At 40.6% G+C, this 19,012-nt stretch overlaps 2 protein-coding genes across 2 annotated transcripts; one reads left to right on the forward strand and one right to left on the reverse strand.

Annotated features, from left to right (window-relative positions):
• Window positions 1-1,253: 1,253 nt before the first annotated feature.
• LOC106535982 (lipoxygenase homology domain-containing protein 1) lies at window positions 1,254-8,366 on the forward strand (the record flags this gene model as incomplete). The annotated part of the gene is given in 8 exon segments (XM_014033139.1): window positions 1,254-1,375; window positions 1,482-1,599; window positions 2,970-3,147; window positions 6,188-6,373; window positions 6,751-6,921; window positions 7,003-7,132; window positions 7,327-7,482; window positions 7,561-8,366. Coding segments are annotated over 8 exon segments (1,542 nt in total), but the record flags the coding sequence as incomplete, so codon positions are not given.
• Window positions 8,367-14,101: 5,735 nt separating this feature from the next.
• On the reverse strand, window positions 14,102-18,440 carry LOC106535980 (RING finger protein 165; the record flags this gene model as incomplete). Its single annotated transcript, XM_014033137.1, is given in 7 exon segments — window positions 14,102-15,666; window positions 17,016-17,119; window positions 17,226-17,321; window positions 17,400-17,504; window positions 17,618-17,744; window positions 17,829-17,954; window positions 18,140-18,440. Coding segments are annotated over 7 exon segments (977 nt in total), but the record flags the coding sequence as incomplete, so codon positions are not given.
• Window positions 18,441-19,012: the final 572 nt, after the last annotated feature.

Below are 19,012 nucleotides of genomic sequence, written 5' to 3' on the forward strand. Positions count from 1 at the left end.
GATGATTATTCTTACACAATCAGTTCTTGTTTAGTAAATCAGTCTCAAAACAAGATCAAAAAGACTTTTTGGCTGGATATAAGATTTTAAAACTTTGTAAGATAGTTTTTGCAGTGTACCTTTTATAAGTTTTTTTATATTTAATTTTACAAATATTTTTTCTTATTGCATTAAAATTTCATTGTTCTCTTTGTAATCTGTTTCAGCATACTTATTCTACTTTTGTTTTCTTCTTCTTCTTCTAACCTGTAGCTTTAGATACTAAGTCTTTGGCTACTTTTAGCTTCTATATAATACAGTATTTAGCTACTTTACTTTAGAGCCTTTTGACACTTTTAACAAGCCTTTTGCTACTTTTTATAGTAAAATATTATTTTGGTCATTCATTTTCTGTATTGGTCCACTTCCAAACATCTAATTAGACATTTCATGCAGATAATAACTGATTAACCGAAGCTTTTAAAGATAATAAGTAAGGAGTTTATCTTGTTTTACTGCTATTTTTCATACTTCTGTCAGTATTTAGCCTGGCCCTTGCCTTCCTATGCAGTTCAATTCTAGTTTCCCTTCACTGCTCCATCTGGGATTTCTCCCATAGACAAGGATTTCTTCGGGAGAATTTTAACCAGGCCAATCAGCGAACAGAAGGAGGTGTTGTGAACGATGACATCGATTTTCTGCGTCATTTTAGTCTGCCTGTAGTTTAGCAAAGGCAGTGGAGGAAGTGAATGAAGCCATTCAGTCCGTGTTGACAAAGCTTCCAAATTAAATAAATTTGTCTCACAAAGCCTGCAGCACTCATTTACAGCCATCTCGTTTGTCTCGGTACTTCTCTCTTTCCAGTAGCAGATGGTTGATAACAGCGCAGGTAAGAAGTTAGCTTCTTAGCTGACTTAGCTTCCTTCACGGTCGAGCTGGTTGACCACATATGTATGTCATGGCTAAACATTAGTGACTGGGTAAATCAGATCCAATTGTTTTAAACTTTAAAGTCCACACCTCCAGCAAGAAATCATTTCTCAATAGCTGAGGGTCCAGACCCTCTGTATGAAGCAAAGTGTAGGACAAGGGGCTGGTTTTTACCAGGCTAGTCAGTGTTGTAATAATGAGGATTTTTTTAAAAGTCAATAATTTTCAATAGTCCCACCAAATCACTTATTACCTTTAGAAATAACTAAATAAACACCAAACACTGCTTTTTGGGAATAGTTGTGTGAAGATAATGTCAATCATTTTTTTGTTTTTAGATTATATACGAGGTAACGGTGGTGACAGGAGACGTTCAGAACGCAGGAACAGACACCAGGATCTTCATGTCTGTGTTCGGTGCCAACGGCAGCACAGAGGAAATGTTGCTGGAGAAGAATGAGGACAGGTGAACCGAAGTGTTTTCTTTTCCATTTTTAATTACAACTCCTGGCTGTAAAACATAAAACGAAGCTCTGGATCATAAACTTTGTATTGTTTGTGGTGGATGACAGGTTCGAACGTGGGCAGGAGGACACGTTCAACATGGAGGTTGACGACATAGAACCGCTGAGAAAGCTGAGACTTCGAATCGACGGATCTGGAAGTCGACCTGACTGGTTTCTAGATAAGGTGGGCTTAACATCATAGAACTCACACGCTTGTTCAGAAAATCCTTACAAGAAAACACCTGGGAGGAATTACAGCAGAATGTATTGACAGGAATACGTCATGGGCCAATTGGCTTTGAAGAACTACAGATTTCATATACAAATGAAATACATAAAAAGGCATAAAAGCAGAACAGTTGTTGATGGCTTCCTAGAAAATCAATAATACAAAACAGTTCTGTGTTTTTGTCCTGAAACTGCATGCTGTAGGTCACAGGACCATTCAGTCTGTTATATTACAGAGACAAACACGGCAGGAGAGTGGTAAATGATTCAGTCTTCCACAAACACACACACACAAACACAGTGGGACCAAAGCATATTGACTTCTTCTTTATTTACTCTGATGTTGTTGCAGGACTCACCAACACACACCATTATTGCTTGGACGTACACACTGATAGCATTTCATCACAGGTGTCCGTTAGATATATCACATCCTGCCCTGCTATCATAATTTGCAGCATCAGTACATCAGCCAGAAATGGGTTTTCTCTTGAAATGACCCCGCCAGGACACCGTCAGTGCTCACTTCCACATTCAATCGGAAGTTTCAGGCAGAAAGCTTTGATGAAAGGGGACACATTTCCTATGCTAATGTCATCTCCGGCGAAAGCGCGGCGCTTGCAGGGCAGCCGAGCGGACAGCGGCGATCAAAGCCCCCGTCCACCGTGCGCCTGCAGGACTCGGTGACTGTGAACATCTTCTTGACTCGATCCTGCAAAGTGCCTTCTGTGTTCAGCATCACAAGTAGACATTCTGCCTTTGTGGATTTCTGGCTATGTGTGTTGAAATGAAGTCAACGGTGAGCCGGGCCGACATCCAGCATCATAATCAGTCCAAATAACTCTGCACAAGCTAATTGCTTTGTTTGAAAATTAAATGTTTTCCAGAACCAAGAAGAGGACAAAATAAGGACAGTATTTTTTTTTCAATGATTTGACTGACAGTTCATCTTAAAATCAATCAAAAGGGGACATATCATGAAAAAAAAAACATTTGGGTGAAGCACATTATTTGGATTTAAAGAGACAGACTCAAAACGAATTGATCTGAGACACACCTCAGTACAGAGGTGAAAGAGGGGCTTGTGGAGTTACAATAAGGTGGAATTCAGACCAAAGCATTACAGTTACACATATAGACCTAAACTGAATGGTTTACATGTGATAAAGAAAGATTTTAAAACGTGGCATGTCTCTTTTAACTGGGATTTTTACAGAGAATGTTTCAAAAGCAGCTTCTTGTTCTTATTTATTTATTTATTTATTTATTTATTTATTTATTTATTTATTTATTTATTTATTTATTTATTTATTTATTTATTTTCAGGTGATTATGCGGAACCTGACCACAGAGGAAGTGTCTATGTTCACTTATGAGGAGTGGCTGTCAAGAACACAAGGACCCAAGAGGACCATGACCTGCGAGATGCCCGCTGTGGTGGATGAGGAGGTCATGGTGGAGCTCACCACCTACACCATCCAGGTCAAGACCAGTGATGTTGCAGGTAAGTCCACAGGTGTAAAATGTCATTTGTCTCAAGCAAAGAGGCAAGAAACAGATTTTCCTAATTAAACACATTAGGGGGATTTAAAGTAATTATCAAAATATATAAAATTCCTTATCTGCAGTACAATATAAATCATTGATTCTTTGAAAAAAAACTTTCTGACTGCAGTTACTCAAAATCCTCATAGCAAATCTGAAGTTCCAGGCTTGAACAAAACACCCTCTGATCTACAGAGGCTCCATGTTTAATCACACAATGAATAAAATATTAAAGACTCTCTGGGGACCACCCTTATTTTAAAATGTTGTTGGGACCCATGAGGGAAAAACAGGTTCAAAGGCAGCGGGAAAATGAGGCCATTTCAGGTCTACCTGTCAAGCATACCGTCATCCATCCAACCAGCCTTTCATCTTCGGGTCAGTGGTGGGTCAATTCCTGAGTTGTTCAAACTGAGTGGAGCTGCTGAGACAACTTCTTTCATTGCTAAAATCAGCCCCCTTAGTCCTGCCTGGAAGGTCCTGAGGGTCTCTGTTAACACAGACACCATGTCGAGTGTGTCTGTTTCTTTTCCCAGCAGTTTCAAACGGAACTGAAGCACCTTCTGATCAGTGAACATCTCACATCCTTACAGCAAGCAAGAGAGCTAACTAGGACAGATGACTAAACATTTGGCCTCATGCTTTTCATTTGAGATGTTCATGTCTCTAAGCCTCATTGGATTTATCTTTGTACAGAGGTTTTTTTGTTTTGATTTGTTTTCCTGCAGGAGCGGGGTGAAAAAAACCCCTGATGTTTGATTCCTGCTCAGTAATGAAAGAACTCGTCCCCACAAAATCTTTCACACTCCCCGCTTCATCTTTTCTTCCTGCAGTATCGTCTCACTTGCGATTCTGACCAATTTGATTGCGTGGCCGAGGAGTCTGAGCTGACTTCAAAAGACCGCTCTCTGCCTCTGGCACTTCCTAGAAGCTAAGAGGCAGCCAAAAGCTCAGGCTCCGGAAGGAAAAAAAAAAACGAGCCAGGCTGATTGACACACGTACAGACTCATGCATGCAAATGAGTTTTCACTGGCAATTTTATGCATCTGGTAATGGCGAACTTATATTATTTATATCATGTATACTGTGAACAGGATTTGCATATATACACATTACTAGATATGTACACATCTGTGAGGAAAAAACATTTTAGATCTAACATTAATTACATAAATAGCATATTTTGTGACTTTTATTGTTTATGAAAAAGCAAAGACTAAAAAATTTGCAACCTTTAAAATACTAATTTAAAGTTTTATAATTGTTTATATTCAATCGCAATTCCAATGAAGTTGGGACTGTGTAAAACATAAATAAAACCAGAATTTAATGATTTGGAAATCATTGTGTCATTAGCTTTCCTTTTAACAACACACTCTGTTGTAACCAGCTCTACACCCTCAGCAGGGTCCTGAAGGGTGCATGGGAGTTCGCTCAACCAGTCTACATGTGTTTTGTGGACTTGGAGAAGGTGTTCGACCATGTCCCTTGGGGACTCCTGTGTGGGGTACTTTGGGAGTATGGGGTACCAGGTCCATTGATACAGGCTGTCAGGTCCCTGTACGACTGGTGCCAGAGCTTGGTCCGCATTGCTGGTAGCAAGTCGGACACATTTCTGGTGAGAGTTGGACTCTGCCAAGGTTGCCCTTTGTCACCGATTCTGTTCATAACTTTTATGGAGAGAATTTCTAGGCACAGCCAAGGTGTTGAGGGGATCCGTTTTGGTGGCCTTAGGATCTCATCTTTGCTTTTTGTGGATGATGTGGTCCTGTTGGCTTCATCAGATCGTGATCTCCAGCTCTCGCTGAAGCAGTTCTCAGCTGAATGTGAAGCAGCCGGGATGAGGATCAGTGCCTCCAAATCTGAGCCCATGGTCTTGAGCCGGAAACCAGTAGCGTGCCACCTCCGGGTTGGGGAGGAGGTCCTGCCCCAAGTGGAGGAGTTTCAGTATCTTGGGGTCTTGTTCACGAATGAGGGAAGAATACAGCGGGAGATCGACAGGCGGGTTGGTGCTGCATCTGCAGTGATGCGGGCGCTGTACCGGTCTGTCATGGTGAAGAGAGCTGAGCCAGAAGGCAAATCTCTCGGTTTACCAGTCGGCCTACGTTTCTACCCTCATCTATAGTCACGAGCTTTGGGTAGTGACCGAAAGAATGAGATCGTGGATACAAGTGGCCAAAATGAGCTTCCTCTGCAGGGTGTCTGGGCGCTCCCTTAGAAATAGGCTGAGAAGCTCAGTCATCCAGGAGGGACTCAGAGCAGAGCCACTGCTCCTCCACATTGAGAGGAGCCAGTTGAGGTGGCTCGGGCATCTGGTTAGGATGCCTCCTGGACGCCTCCCTGGTGAGGTGTTCTGGGCACGTCTCGCTGGGAGGAGGCCCAGAGGAAGACCCAGGACACGCTGGAGGGACTATGTCTCTCGGCTGGCCTGGGAACGGCTTGAGATTCCCCTGGATGAGCTGGCCCAAGTGACTGGGGAGAGGGAGGTCTGGGTCTCTCTGCTTAGGCTGCTGCCTACGCAACCCGACCCCAGATAAGTGGAAGAAAACGTACAGACGGACTCTGTTGTAACGCATGCAGAATGTGGCTTGGCATTGTCTTGCTGAAATAAGCAGGGATGTCCCTGAAAAAGACATGGCTTGGATGGCAGGATTGGGGTTGTAAAAGAATTAGGGTCACAGAGCCAAACAACTTCTTTTGTTCCTGAGTCTGTTTTTTTCCCCTCAAATTTCTGAGATAAAGTCCAAATTTTAGAAAAAATGCCAGAATACTGACTTTTGTTTTCAGAATTGGAAAAAAGTCAAAATTCTGAGATTAAAGTCTGAACTCAGAAACAAAACTTTTCTTTGGCTCTGTGACCCATATCCTCTTTCATATTTACAGTATATCATTCCATGAAGCATTCATTTTTTATGCTTTAAAAAAATTCTTTACTGTAAGTTGGACAGATTTAGCTTTGATTTCCTAAATGAGAAATGTCCTTTTTTTTGCCTTAACAGCGGCTGGCACAGACGCCAACGTGTGGCTGATTGTTTTTGGGGAGAACGGCGACACAGGAACCCTGGTGCTGAAGGACAGCAACAAGTCCAACAAATTTGAACGCAAGCAGGTGGACACATTTCGATTTGCTGATGTGCTCAGTCTGGGAGACCTGTCCAAAGTGCGAGTCTGGCACGACAACACAGGTCAGTGACTCAGTGAAGCTGACTGAGATTGTATATTTAAAAAAATCTTGATAGAAAAGATCAATCATATGACAGAATTTAAGCCATAGATTTAGTTACCATTAGCTATTTTAATAAACTTCAAATTTCCTTTCATTTGAGGCTTTGTAAACAGATTTAGTTAGGATGACACAACAGAGGTATAATACAAGATACATAAAACTAAAATTAAAAGGCAAATTCAGTAAAATATCATGCTACAATCAAAAATTCAAAACATTTCAAATGTAAAGGAGTAGTTTAAACTCAAACAAACAGGTTTACATTTCTAATTTGCTCTTAAATGGTTACAGAAAAATGATCAAAAGCTTGCTTTATGAAGTGATGTCACCTGACAGGCCCTGCTCCAGGTTGGCACTTGGAACACATCGATGTGAAGGATGAGATTATGGACAAGACATTTCGTTTTCCTTGTGACCGCTGGCTTTCCAAGAACGATGACGATGGGCAGATAATGAGGGAGCTGCCCTGTGCTAACAATGACTATTTAGATCTCAGCGAGAAGACCAGTGAGCTTCGTTACATCACTCGTGCTAAATGTTTGGTTTATTTAGTCCAAATGGACCTCTAACTCTGGTCTCTTTTCACAGAGTATGAGATTAGTGTCACGACCGGAGAAGTTGAAACCAAAGAGAACGTGTGGATTGTACTTGAGGGGAAGAAGGCTCGATCAAAGGAATTTGTAATGGAGAACTCTTCAAAGAAGAAGAGGTTTCTGCAGTAAGTACTTACTGTGAGATCACCTCAATCACGTACAGCTTCTTTGCATTGAAACGCTCCAAGAAATGCTCTTCCTCACCCTCTAAATTCTCTTTAATCCCACCAGCAACAAGCTCTTGAACTCACTGTGCTGCACACTGTGGCTATGACATTATAGCTACCCGTTTAAGCTAATTTACGTGTCTTCTGTTCAGGGGAAATGTCGACCAATTTGAGTTTTCATCCAAAAATCTGGGTGACATTGCTGCCATCTGCCTGGGCCACACGCCCAAAGATGGAAAGAAAGTTAAAGGGGAAGTTTACTGGCATGTAGAGGAGATTGTTGTGAAAGAGAAAGAACTTGGAAACAAGTAAGCAGTCATGACCCCTCAGCAATCGTTCAGTCACTGTTTCCATTTTCAGTCAAAAGACCTGACTTCTCTTTTTAGGTACATCTTCTTCTGTAATGCGCTCATCCCCCTCTCTCCAAAGAGGGACGAGTTCCTCACTTTTGAGTGCAAAAAGGCCATCGAGAGCTTCGCCAGCAAGGCCCGCAGCCTGGTGCCGGTCAAGTACGAGATCATCGTCATCACCGGCGACGAGAAGGGAGCGGGAACGGACGCCAACGTATTCATCACCATCTTCGGCTCCAACGGGGATTCGGGTCGTCGGCAGCTCCGGCAGAGGTTTCGCAACCTGTTCGAGCGCGAGCAGACCGACCGCTTCCTGCTGGAGATGTTGGACATGGGGGAGCTGCAGAGAGTTCGAATGGAGCACGACAACTCAGGCCTCAGCCCCGGTTGGCTGCTCGACCGGGTGGAAATCACCAACACAGCCAACGGCGTCACCACCATGTTTCTCTGTGGGAAGTGGCTGGACACCAAGAAGGCTGATGGGCAGATTGTCAGAGTCCTCTACCCAAAATACTAACAGTGACACCATTCCTGGAGAGGGCTGACTGCAGGAGGATCTGCTGTTTCAAATATTGACCAAAAAGATTCAGCTTCTGGCAAACTTTACATCTCAGGTACTGAGGCAAATGTTTTGCATTTATAGAACTTCTTAAAATACAATTAAATTTATGGTAAAAAAAATAATTATGTATATATGGTCAGGAAAAAAGGAATGTGCCATTCATGTCAGGAATGGTTTGCCGTATGTATTTTGTAATAATAAATTATTTTTTATGAGGAATTAAATTCCTTTTTGCAGTATTTAAAGAAACTTCTCTGCATTCATTTGACTTTATATCCTTGATAAATGGAAAAAAATGAATATTGTTAGCATGCCAAAGTTATACTCAAAGATTTTAAATGATCTATTATTATTTAAAGTATGTGTTAGAGATAACTTTCATTTACTAACACACTAACATTAAACTTGTAAAAATGTCTAAGTTATACAAATTTTTTCAATTGTTAAGGCTGATTACCCATGACGACCATCTTGAATTAGATCAACTCCAGAAGTTAATGAGTTGTAGATGTACATCCAGTAACTGCTTTTTGAAAGTTTCGCTAAACTCCATCCTTTTCTTCATGTGATATTTTGCTAACAGATGGACAGAGCTGAATCTAACAATTATTGCCAAAGTTTTAGGCAAAAATCTTGCACAAAATTTGGTAGAACTGAATGCATGTGATGGGAATGATTCTCAACTAGCACCACATATTTTTAGCTCAGCATCTATAAAATTGACGGTTAGCATGATTAGCTGTGGCAGCCATATCAAATCAGGTCGACTCCAAAAACTGATCAATTGTAAATGCATATATAATAATTACTTCCTGAGAGTTTCATAAAAAATCTATTAAGTGGTTTGAGATATTTTGCTAACAGACGACTAAAAAAACCCACAGACAAAAAATGACGGCCTAACTTTCATAGCAGCAAACAATAATTCAGTGTAATGAAGAGATAAGATAGCATAATATAAAACAACTTATGCCAACTTATAAACATTTTAAAGACGTTCACTATCGAAAAAATCAACAGGAAGCTTATTTTGGCATGTGCATAATGTAATTTGAACAAATTGAGCAAATATGACTTTTATTAGCAATTTAGGTATAAAAAATGTTTCATAAGTTGGCATAAGTTGTCTAGTGTGACAGAGCCTTTAGTGAAATTCACAAACTACACTCTGCATGAGTGTTGTAACATTTTTAACCGAATGATTTATTGGCTTTTCTTTCCTGACACATTGACAAGCGCTACATACCTTCAGGCACACAATATTATCTAACCAAAATCAGTTTTAAAGCCTAAAATATTCATCTCAGCTGTGATGATTGAGAAAGAAACACGAGGCCAAGCATAAAACACAAAAAGTGTCCCTTTTTAAATCCAGTTTATTACAAAAAGAGCACATATAAAAGGATAATATACAAGCCATGAGACTGAATCAAAATAAAACAAAACAGTTTGGGTTTAGCAATGCAAACTTTGAGATCATTATGTCATTATTAGTAGGAATAATAAATAAAGTACAAAATCCCACCGAATATGAATCTAACATTTACAGCTAAAATGCTCACTCATTTCTTCATCAACACACTCATCACCATTAATGCGCTATTGCTTTAATATTAACGATAAATAGGTTTATTTTCAGATAAAATATGCTATATTGAAAAAACATTGCGCAGTCACAGCTAAACAGCAGAGATTTCATACAAGGAAAAGTGGCAGCCCTTTCACTGGCACTTTTTGGCAAACTTTCCTTTTCAGTTAATTCTTCTTCTTTTTTTTAATCAAGCAGCAACGAAAATTCTACACTTTTCCTTTATATTCTTTGTAAATAATTTCACCAAGCACTGTTAAACCACTGCAACGGTACTGGAACCTGAGAAAACATGCATTTTTTTTTTCAGAAAAAAAGTTGTGCTTTTTATAATCCTTGTCTTCCGCTCATACTGTGAGAGGAGTTGATTCAAAGATGAAGGACAGAAAATAAACAGTAAATGGAAAAAAATTAATAAAAAATTAGAAAGGGAAAATAAAATGACCAAAAGAAGAAAAATCTTTTAAAAACCCACAGTGAAACCATGCTTCCTTATAGCCTCGACTTATAATCATACTATTTCAGACGGTTTGAATTGCCTTTGTTTTTTAAGTAAAATGGCTTCCTGTGTCAAATATTGTCTTAGCTCTTTCTGTTCCACTTGTTTGATTACGCAGCCTACAAGGCATGGTGGCGTCAAGGATTGATTCTTGTAAGTGATGTAACACAGAAATATCTCCTAACACCTAAAGCGAGGCACTTGTTATGCTTTATGTCCACAAATTATTTAGGAAAAAGAACCGAAGAGAAACAGCGGACAGATGAAAATCAAAGACAAAAACACAAAGTCACTTAAAGGAACGTCGTTAAGACCCACAGTGCGCTGTAAGAAGCAAAGCATAAAGAAGAGAAAACAGTTAAAACATCAGAACTACAATCCCAATTTTGAAAAAAAAAATAACAGGATGTTGCATGAATGTAAACAAAAACAGGATGCAACAGTTTGCAAATCTCACAAACTCGTATTTTATTTACAATGGAACATAATAAACTTTGATAGCTTTGAATTTAACGGCAGCAACACAACTTTAGAAAGTTTGGGTAGTGTCGTATTTACCCTGTAGACCAGTAGCTGGAGTTTCTGGAATGTTGTTTGATTCTTATCTGATGTAAGATTCTAGCTGTTCAACAGTCCTGGGTCATCATCACTGGATTATCACATCAGGTGTTTTCAGTTGGAATAAAAGCTTTGGACTGCAGGCAGGCCATAGACTTTACCATGAAACCGTGCTGTTGTAACAAATGTAATTTGCCATTTAGCAGGTTGCCTTTTGGAAATCTGCAAAGCCTTTCATAAAATAAATAGGAGCATAAAACCTTTAAATGCTTTTCTGCATTGATGGTGTATTTCCAGATACATTCTAGAGACATTACTGCACCCCCACGCCATCAGAGAGGCAGGTTCAGGAACTGTGAGTGGAGAACAGGTTGGCTGCCAACGCATCAGACAGGTGTCAGCCAGATCTGGTGTCAAGCTGGCCCCGCTGGCACGGCAAGTGGTTTGTCAGACGGATGTGGGCCAGGTCTGGCAATGATGGGGCTGTTTTTTTAGATGACAGCTGGCCCAGTTGTGGTTTGGTTTATGTGGGGCTGGCCCACCACATCTGGGTCACCAAAGAGCCATGATAATTTGCGGTATCTGGGCTGAGTGTTAGTGCATTGTGTGGGCCAGAACTGGGCCAGACAAATTTTTCTATGTGGGTTTTCCCACTCCTTTGTCAGTACAGACATTTTAGCCCCTTCTCCATTGTTAAGTCTCAACCACTTCATGTCTGGTTATAGTAACGGCATATTCGCATGATGTGTTTTTTTATTGTTCAGTAGAAAAATTTATTTATTTATTTATTTATTTATTTATTTATTTATTTATTTATTTATTTATTTATTTATTTATTTGTTGCAGCGCTGTTCATAAATGCGTATCAGCGACCTGTTTGTCTGAAACCTGTTATTCCGGCTGGTTTTGGACTGCTCCTTCGAGCTCAAACTTTATATTTGTTTCCTTGAACACATTAAAAGTTTTGTGCCTCGCCTCAGGAGGGATTTACAGTATTTGCCTTTGGTCAGTCAATCTTGCAGCCCTTTTCTGCAATTAAAATCTTTTGAGCGCTCCAAACTGGAACCACAGCAAGGGTGGATCCAAAAAATAAATAAATAAATAAATAAATAAATAAATAAAAAGTACAGGAACTGGAAATGGAGACAGATTTTGGCCCATTTTTGTTGACCACTTCCCAACTTCTTCATGATGTGCTGCTGCCATCAAAACCCAAAGCACCTCACGTTTCTCCAAAAATATCAAAGCATTTTTAGTTTAAACATTGTTCCACTTTGAATAAAAATGGGAGTTTATTTAAATTTGTCACAGCATCCTACTTGATTCAGAATTGGAGTTGTACTGTCTTTTTTTTTTTTTTTTTGGCCAGTGAGAGGGTTCCGATTTTTTTATCAAGTGAGTGCAAAATTTCAAATAAAATAAATACAAGGAAACAAAAGAAACTCCCAAACTAAAGAGCATTTCGTTCCATTGCAGTTTGTCCACATCACAGCATGGGGGATCAGAGAGATTGCATTGAATGGAATGTAACTAAGATCCACAGCACCACAGAGAGAGACAGAGAGCAGGCTCAGTAGCTCAGTCTTGGACGGTAAACATCGCACAGCCAGCTTGTGGAGAAACAAACAGCAGGGCAAATATGTTGGTTTTTTTTCTTCCATTTAGTGTTCAAAAAGTACAACTGCATGCAAAGCATTCCCATTTCAAAATGATGCAAACATGAGGTAATTGTTTATTTTTTTGTAACCATTTCTATTGTTAATTCTAAATAAATAAAATATGATCCAGTCACTCCCAAAAAAAACTATTAAAAAAATTAAATACATCCCCACAATATCTACAGTTATTAATAAATTATGATTGTTAAATACTTAAGGCATTTCAACTGACAACACCCTGTGTAAACTATGACAACTTCATTACAGATGACTCCACTACAGGAGGAGGCAGAGTCAACACTGGCAGTGCACAAGACAGGGAGACGTAATCAAAAAGGGTCTCATCCCTTATTATCACAGTGCATAGGACAGTGTGGGGTCCTAAAAGGCAACACAAAGCGCCTGGAGTGGGAGGAAGAAAAAAAAAAGGTCAAATGAAAGTTTTGGCGTCAAGTGAGAGAAGGAATCTGGTCACTTCAGCAGCTCAAATGTTTTCCCGTTGTTGCTTCGTCTCGTGTCTGTGTGCACTGGAAGAGGGGAGGCTGCCTCCGTCGCGTCACGTCCTACATGTTCTAGCAATACAGCATAGCAACCAGCATAGCAACCACGAGGGGAGGCCTGTCACACGAATACACAAGATCAATACGCAAGAAAAAAAAAAGCTCCTCTCTCCCATTCAAAACACTGCATAAACCTACGCCTAAATGTGAACTGATGCAATACCGAGGAGGAGAAAGAAAATCATATTTTTTGTTGCTATAAACTACTGTCACATGTGCTTGCTCTTTAGGCAATAAGGTAAACATCACGAGGCTCCCATCGTTTCCAGCAAAGGAGGACAGGAGTAACACAAGCTACGAGTCAGGGGAGCAGCCGCTGACTGATTGCTATTGTTAGTGTTGAGACGATAGTCAGAGCTCAGATTCATGCACAGGAATCTCTGTACCATTTTTAAACTGAAGCAACGCTACCAAAGCTGACAGCTCTAGTCAACAGTGAAACATGCATTTTTAGTAGACTTTGTTCTGCCACTGGCCCAATGCCAGGGGAAAACTGCTAACTCCTGCTCAATCCTCCCACCAAGCTTCACAGCCCCCTTTCTCACTCTTTTTTTGGCTTTGTGTTGTATAACTCCTCCAATGACCACAGTAGATAAACGATAGTCTGGTCATTAGTTGTTAATAGCTAATATGCTTTAATCCAGTCTTAGACAAAGAAGTATAGAGAAAAAGGCTGGGTTTGTGGGCCAAAAGCTCGTGAAAGCTTCAAAGATGTATTAATGTCTTAAAATGTATTTATTTAACCTTTATTTAATCAGCCAGAAGATTATGATAAAATTCTTATTTAGAATGCTAGCCTGGCCAAATAAGTGCATGCTTCTCATTTTTAATTGCCTCTCTGCGGATAAATAAAGTTTTTTGATCGACTGATTGAAAGTCAGCATTGACCATAAACTACATCTCCCACAATACGTGCTGATTATTTTACCAATGAAATGACAACAACCCACCACTAGGTGAAGGTGCACAGGGTTCAAAAGTAGCCAACATATAATATTTCCATTTTGCTGCATTTTTCACCAGATACGTTTGTAACAGTTGTACTGGGAAGTGGGAATTTCCCACTTTAAAGTTGTAAATTTAAACTAGAACTGCCCCCTCCAGTGGGAATTCCCTGTTGGAAAGCAAGAGAGTTTAGAATTCAAGATGGCTGCAACTTACCACAACTCAACAGTGAGTAAAATTCTCTTGCTTTTACTTTTAGTGGTATTTTTTATTATGTATTCCACCATTAGTCAGAGGACAAGTTAAAATCCTGTTTCAGTGCACATAACACCACATAGAGCACTGTTTGTTAGCAGTGCTCAGCTGGACCAAAGAGACAGGGAATGGGACGTTTTGTGTTTAGTCTAAATTAAACAAGAAACTTCGAAGTCAATTACAACTGGCCCTTTGAGGACCACCATAATGCTCATGTGGCCCCTCAGAGAAAATGAATTTGATACCCCTGATGTAGTGGTTTAACTAATGCAGAATTTTTTCACACAAGGATGGCATTTTTGAAAAAAGTTTCATTTCATTGAAATGATAAAAAAGCTCATGTTTAGCTAGCCATTAGCCTAGCCTGAGCAGGACTTCTGTCCTTTTCTCTATACTCCATGCTCTGTGACAAAAATGACCAGACTATCCCTTTAACCTTCATTGACTTTAAGTCTAGGCTTTGCCTTGAACTCATTCAATTTGCTCCACATCCACATGTTTGTTAGACACATTCTTTTAGTCACACACACACACATTCACACACAAATCCTGTATGCAGATTCAAGCTGCGCCGCAATTAATGCATTTTGGTAACAAACTTTCTATCTAGTGTCCAAACGTTTAAACACAAGCCACTCAGTCATTGGGTTCAATGGCAGTGAAAGAGACCTACTCACAACCCAATGTAAAACTACAAGTGTATTGCAAAATGTCAAAGCTGTATGATAGGATCAAAACACTCAGCTAACTGGCACTTGGCCCCCAAAAAAGGCAACAATGCACCAGATATCACTTATTGGTTACTGCTACTCTACTACGACCACAATGATCTTTTAGGTAAACATGGCATCAGAGCATTTAGTGTCTGTTTAACTTGATTTTGTTGCAGAATATTCATTTAGACTTATGACCATGACTTGAATTGTGTATATATATATTATATATAGAAAGAGAGGAAAGAGAGAAAAGTAGCCAGCTTTTTGTGGAGTTATACGTCTTCCACTCTTAGGACTTAAAGTCATGGCTTTGAGGACATGCTACACAAGCCTGTGGTTACCTACAGTACAATACCACAACTGCAACAACACCCCACATACAACCAGCAAGCTACAAGTAAACCCTGTGTACATGAGTACATGTGTGTGTTTGCGTGTCATTTGCTTCCCGAGGGATGTGCTTCTATATAAAGAGAGTCCTCTGAGGCCTCTCGTGCAGTCCTGGCTTGGCTCAATAAAGCGTTAGTCAGAAGGGTTGTGACGCCACATGAAGTCTGAAGACATTTGGCAATGCACCCACCAGGGGAGGGCGATGTGGCAGGGAGGGGAGAGGGAGGGCCGGCAAGCCGGGATGGAAGAGAGAAAGAACAAATAAAAAGCGAATCACATGGAGCCGAATCTCATCAGCTGTCAGGGTTCAGCTGCGTTTCGATGTCAACTCGACAGATTGGACACTTCCTGCTCGTGGCCAGCCATTGGTCAACACAGCCCTGGTGGAAGAGATGCATGCAGGGCAGTCTCCTGCAGGACGGAGGGACAGAGACACATGGGGTCAGTGTGGATTCTCACAGGCACTCCTGGAGCATATAACTACACACTCATTAAGAACTTCGTAAACCACAGGGAGTTACTTTTGTCCTATCAGGCATGTAGAGACGACTTCTGTTGAGTCATCGTTCCCACGCGCCTGTCAGACAGCTGGGGCTCCATATGCTGTAAACTGACCCTCGTTTTCATCCCAGGGTGCAGCTCTTATTCCCTGAAATTCTCTTCCCAACATGGTTTGAAACATGTGCAAGTCCATGCGCTCAGTGTTTTAAGAAAAAGGATCGTTGTCTGGATGAAATACTTACAGTGGTGCTTTGAAATTGTTAATTATAATATAAAAATTGTCTGTTTTTCCACTCAAGTTGCAGAAGTAGATAATTCAACTTTTGGTATTTTACTTTCTTTAGAAAAGAGTCATAACGTTTATGAGGCTCTAGTTTGGGCACAGACTGGTGAAAACCTGTAGTTTAGGATTAATTTCCAGTGTATTTTAGGATATTAACATGATTTTTGTGTTGAATCTATATAAAAAAATTAAAATGTAAACACAGTGGCATTAAAAGTAAATACACCCTCACTCAGATCATTTTGAAGTCAGCTCAGTGACTTCAGTATGTTTACCTATGACTACTAAACAAGCCCTAACAACCAGTCTTCCACTTCTGTGCTTGACAGTTGGTATGAGATGTTAATACTGAGATGTGTTCAGATTTGCCTGCGGTGGCACTGTGCATTAACATCCAACCATCTCTATGATATTTAACATCTATCCAAAAGATGTGGTTCCACAAGTCTTGGGTTTTGTTCAGGTATGGTTTAACGTCAGTTTAGCTGCTACTTACTATCTTAATTAATTTGGAAATCCTAATAGTCAACTTAGTTAAATAAATAGTGATAATAAATACTGTTAATGATGGGTTGTTGACCATCCAAAGTTGTATGTATCCCTTAGACCTGGTAAAAATACACATAATTGTTCATTACATCTCAGAATTAAAAGAGGGTGTACTTATGTTTGAGCTTGAGTATAAATTAGGGGTTAGGAATTTAATTATTTCTTGGCAATGATTAGTAATGCCCTACAAGTATTTACTAGTTGCCTAGCAACTGCCTTGAGCAAAGACATAGTCCAGTGAAAACAAAGAAAACTGTAATTTTTCTCATATCAATTGTTCTAATATGTAGCTTTGTTGCCACATAAGATGAGCCCACTACAGGTGTCGACTTCATCCTTGAAGTTTGAAGGCATTTACATGGTAATGACCAAATAAGAAGAATCTAATGATATTTTATTGATTCTGGAGCTGTTAAGTATTTCCCACCTGACGTCTTCTCCATCCTCCAGCATGGACAAACAGATGGTGCACTTCTCATCCACATCTGTCTCTTCCTCATCTTCCCCAATCTTTAGCTGCAGTGGCTTTCTCTGTTGGCAGGTCAGAATGCGCCAAGACAAAAACAAGGTTTGAAAATTGAAAAACACCAAACATCATTTATTCGAGTGTCCGTGTCTCTCCTGTTATCAGAGCTACCTTCTTGTATTTGTGTGGAAAGGTGAATCTCTCTATAGTTGTCTGGATAGCTCCTCTGCTGACACTCCCCAGTCGGTCCTCGAGCTGCAACAGCTCCTGAACAAAGTTGTTTGGTGGTTAAATGGGGACAGAATTGGGCTGAAATACACTGTGTGCTTTAAAAGATAAATGTACCTCATAACTCTCGCGTACAGCAGTTACGTGCCTCACAGGATTCAAACTTTGCAGTGCCAACAAGTGCAGCTGAGGATATGGATAATTTCTGATTTCATGCACCACCTAAGAAAATATTTTTGTTCAATATTGTTGTGCTTAATTCTTTTCTTTTATGTGTTATTTACTGTTACTCGTGACAATACAGTTCTGGACAAGAACACAATAACGCAACGTACCACTTGGGCAGATGACGTGTTCCTGGGGAAGTGGTGCAGTCGTGGGGAGGTCAGGTAGTGCTGATAGTGCTGCGGAAGCTGCTGGAGCTGGTACTGATGAGGGAGGCCTGCGTCTACACTGAGATCCCTGAAGAGGGGTAGAGAGAGGGATGAGCAGGACAATTCAGCCCCTCTTCAGGACTCTTGTTAATCCTGGACATTATAGACTCACCAGTCGGTGCCTTCAGCCAGGTACCTCGGCTGCTGTGTCATTGGCTGAGAGACATGGAGGGGAGTGGAGTACTCAAAACCTGAACGCAGTCGGTGGGAGTTCAGGGGAATACGCTCCTGGGGTCTTCTGCAATTCAATAAACCGTTTGGTTTGATTGTCTGAACCAAGGATCCTGTATAAAACTATAATCAGAGGAACCTCCTGAAAGGTTTTTAGAGGATTGTCCAAATAGGTGCCACTGATAATGTTGGCACACCCAAACCAAAAACCATAAAAGAATAGGACATCAGGAGTTTCAGCAGCATATCTACCTGGGGTGTGGCAGAATCCGGCGGTGCTGTGCTTCAAGGAGCTGCTGCTGGATGAGGTATTGCTGGTGTAAGGCCTGAGGTAGGAATGAAGGCCCCGACACGTCCTGAAACTGTGGGGGTGCGGGCAGGGTGGCGAGGGTCAGGTGGTGCGCGTGGGGCAGGTGGGCGGCGAGGCCCGACTGCGGGGGCTGGCTGGCGTGTCCAAGAGGGAACTCTGCCGAGAGGGGCGCCTGGGGGGCGCCCAGGTGAAAGTGTCGGCAGGAGGTAGCATGGCTGTGCTGATGCCTGCTGAAATGCACTCCTGTGTGGGATAAAGGCAAGGCATCAGGAGCTTAGGGTCATCAGAGACTCAAACCTGCCAAAAATAGGAAAGACCTGATACTAGAAGAGACACTGAGCTCCTGTCGAACACCTTATGGACTCTCTTCTTCTTACAGATCTCAGTGATCTGGATGTGCTTTTAAGCAACTACAGCACAAGCCTTTTTCTGCATTCCAGAACTGTCATCACCCACTACCATAAAAGTAATAGCAATCATGCTATTATGTCTACATGTGTGCATTTGTCTGTTAGCAAATTATCTCATAAACCAGTGGACACATTTAATGAAACTCTCAGAAAACAATTGGATGTACACATTACATTAACTGTTAATATTAAGCTCTATCAATATTTGTAAACAAAACAGTCTAAAAATCTGTTAATTTTACTAATCTTGAGCTAAAATTTGAAATGGTAGTAGATGAAAGTTATCTATACTGTATGTTCTCTGATCACCAGTTGATCTGCTTAAGATTGTGCATTTTCAAAGATTTAATTTTGTAATTTTTAAAGATTGTACAACCACAATTCCAATGAAATTGGGATGTTGTG

This window comes from Austrofundulus limnaeus, unplaced genomic scaffold (genome assembly GCF_001266775.1).
Source record: "Austrofundulus limnaeus strain Quisiro unplaced genomic scaffold, Austrofundulus_limnaeus-1.0 Scaffold1643, whole genome shotgun sequence".
NCBI classification, from domain to species: Eukaryota; Metazoa; Chordata; class Actinopteri; order Cyprinodontiformes; family Rivulidae; genus Austrofundulus; species Austrofundulus limnaeus.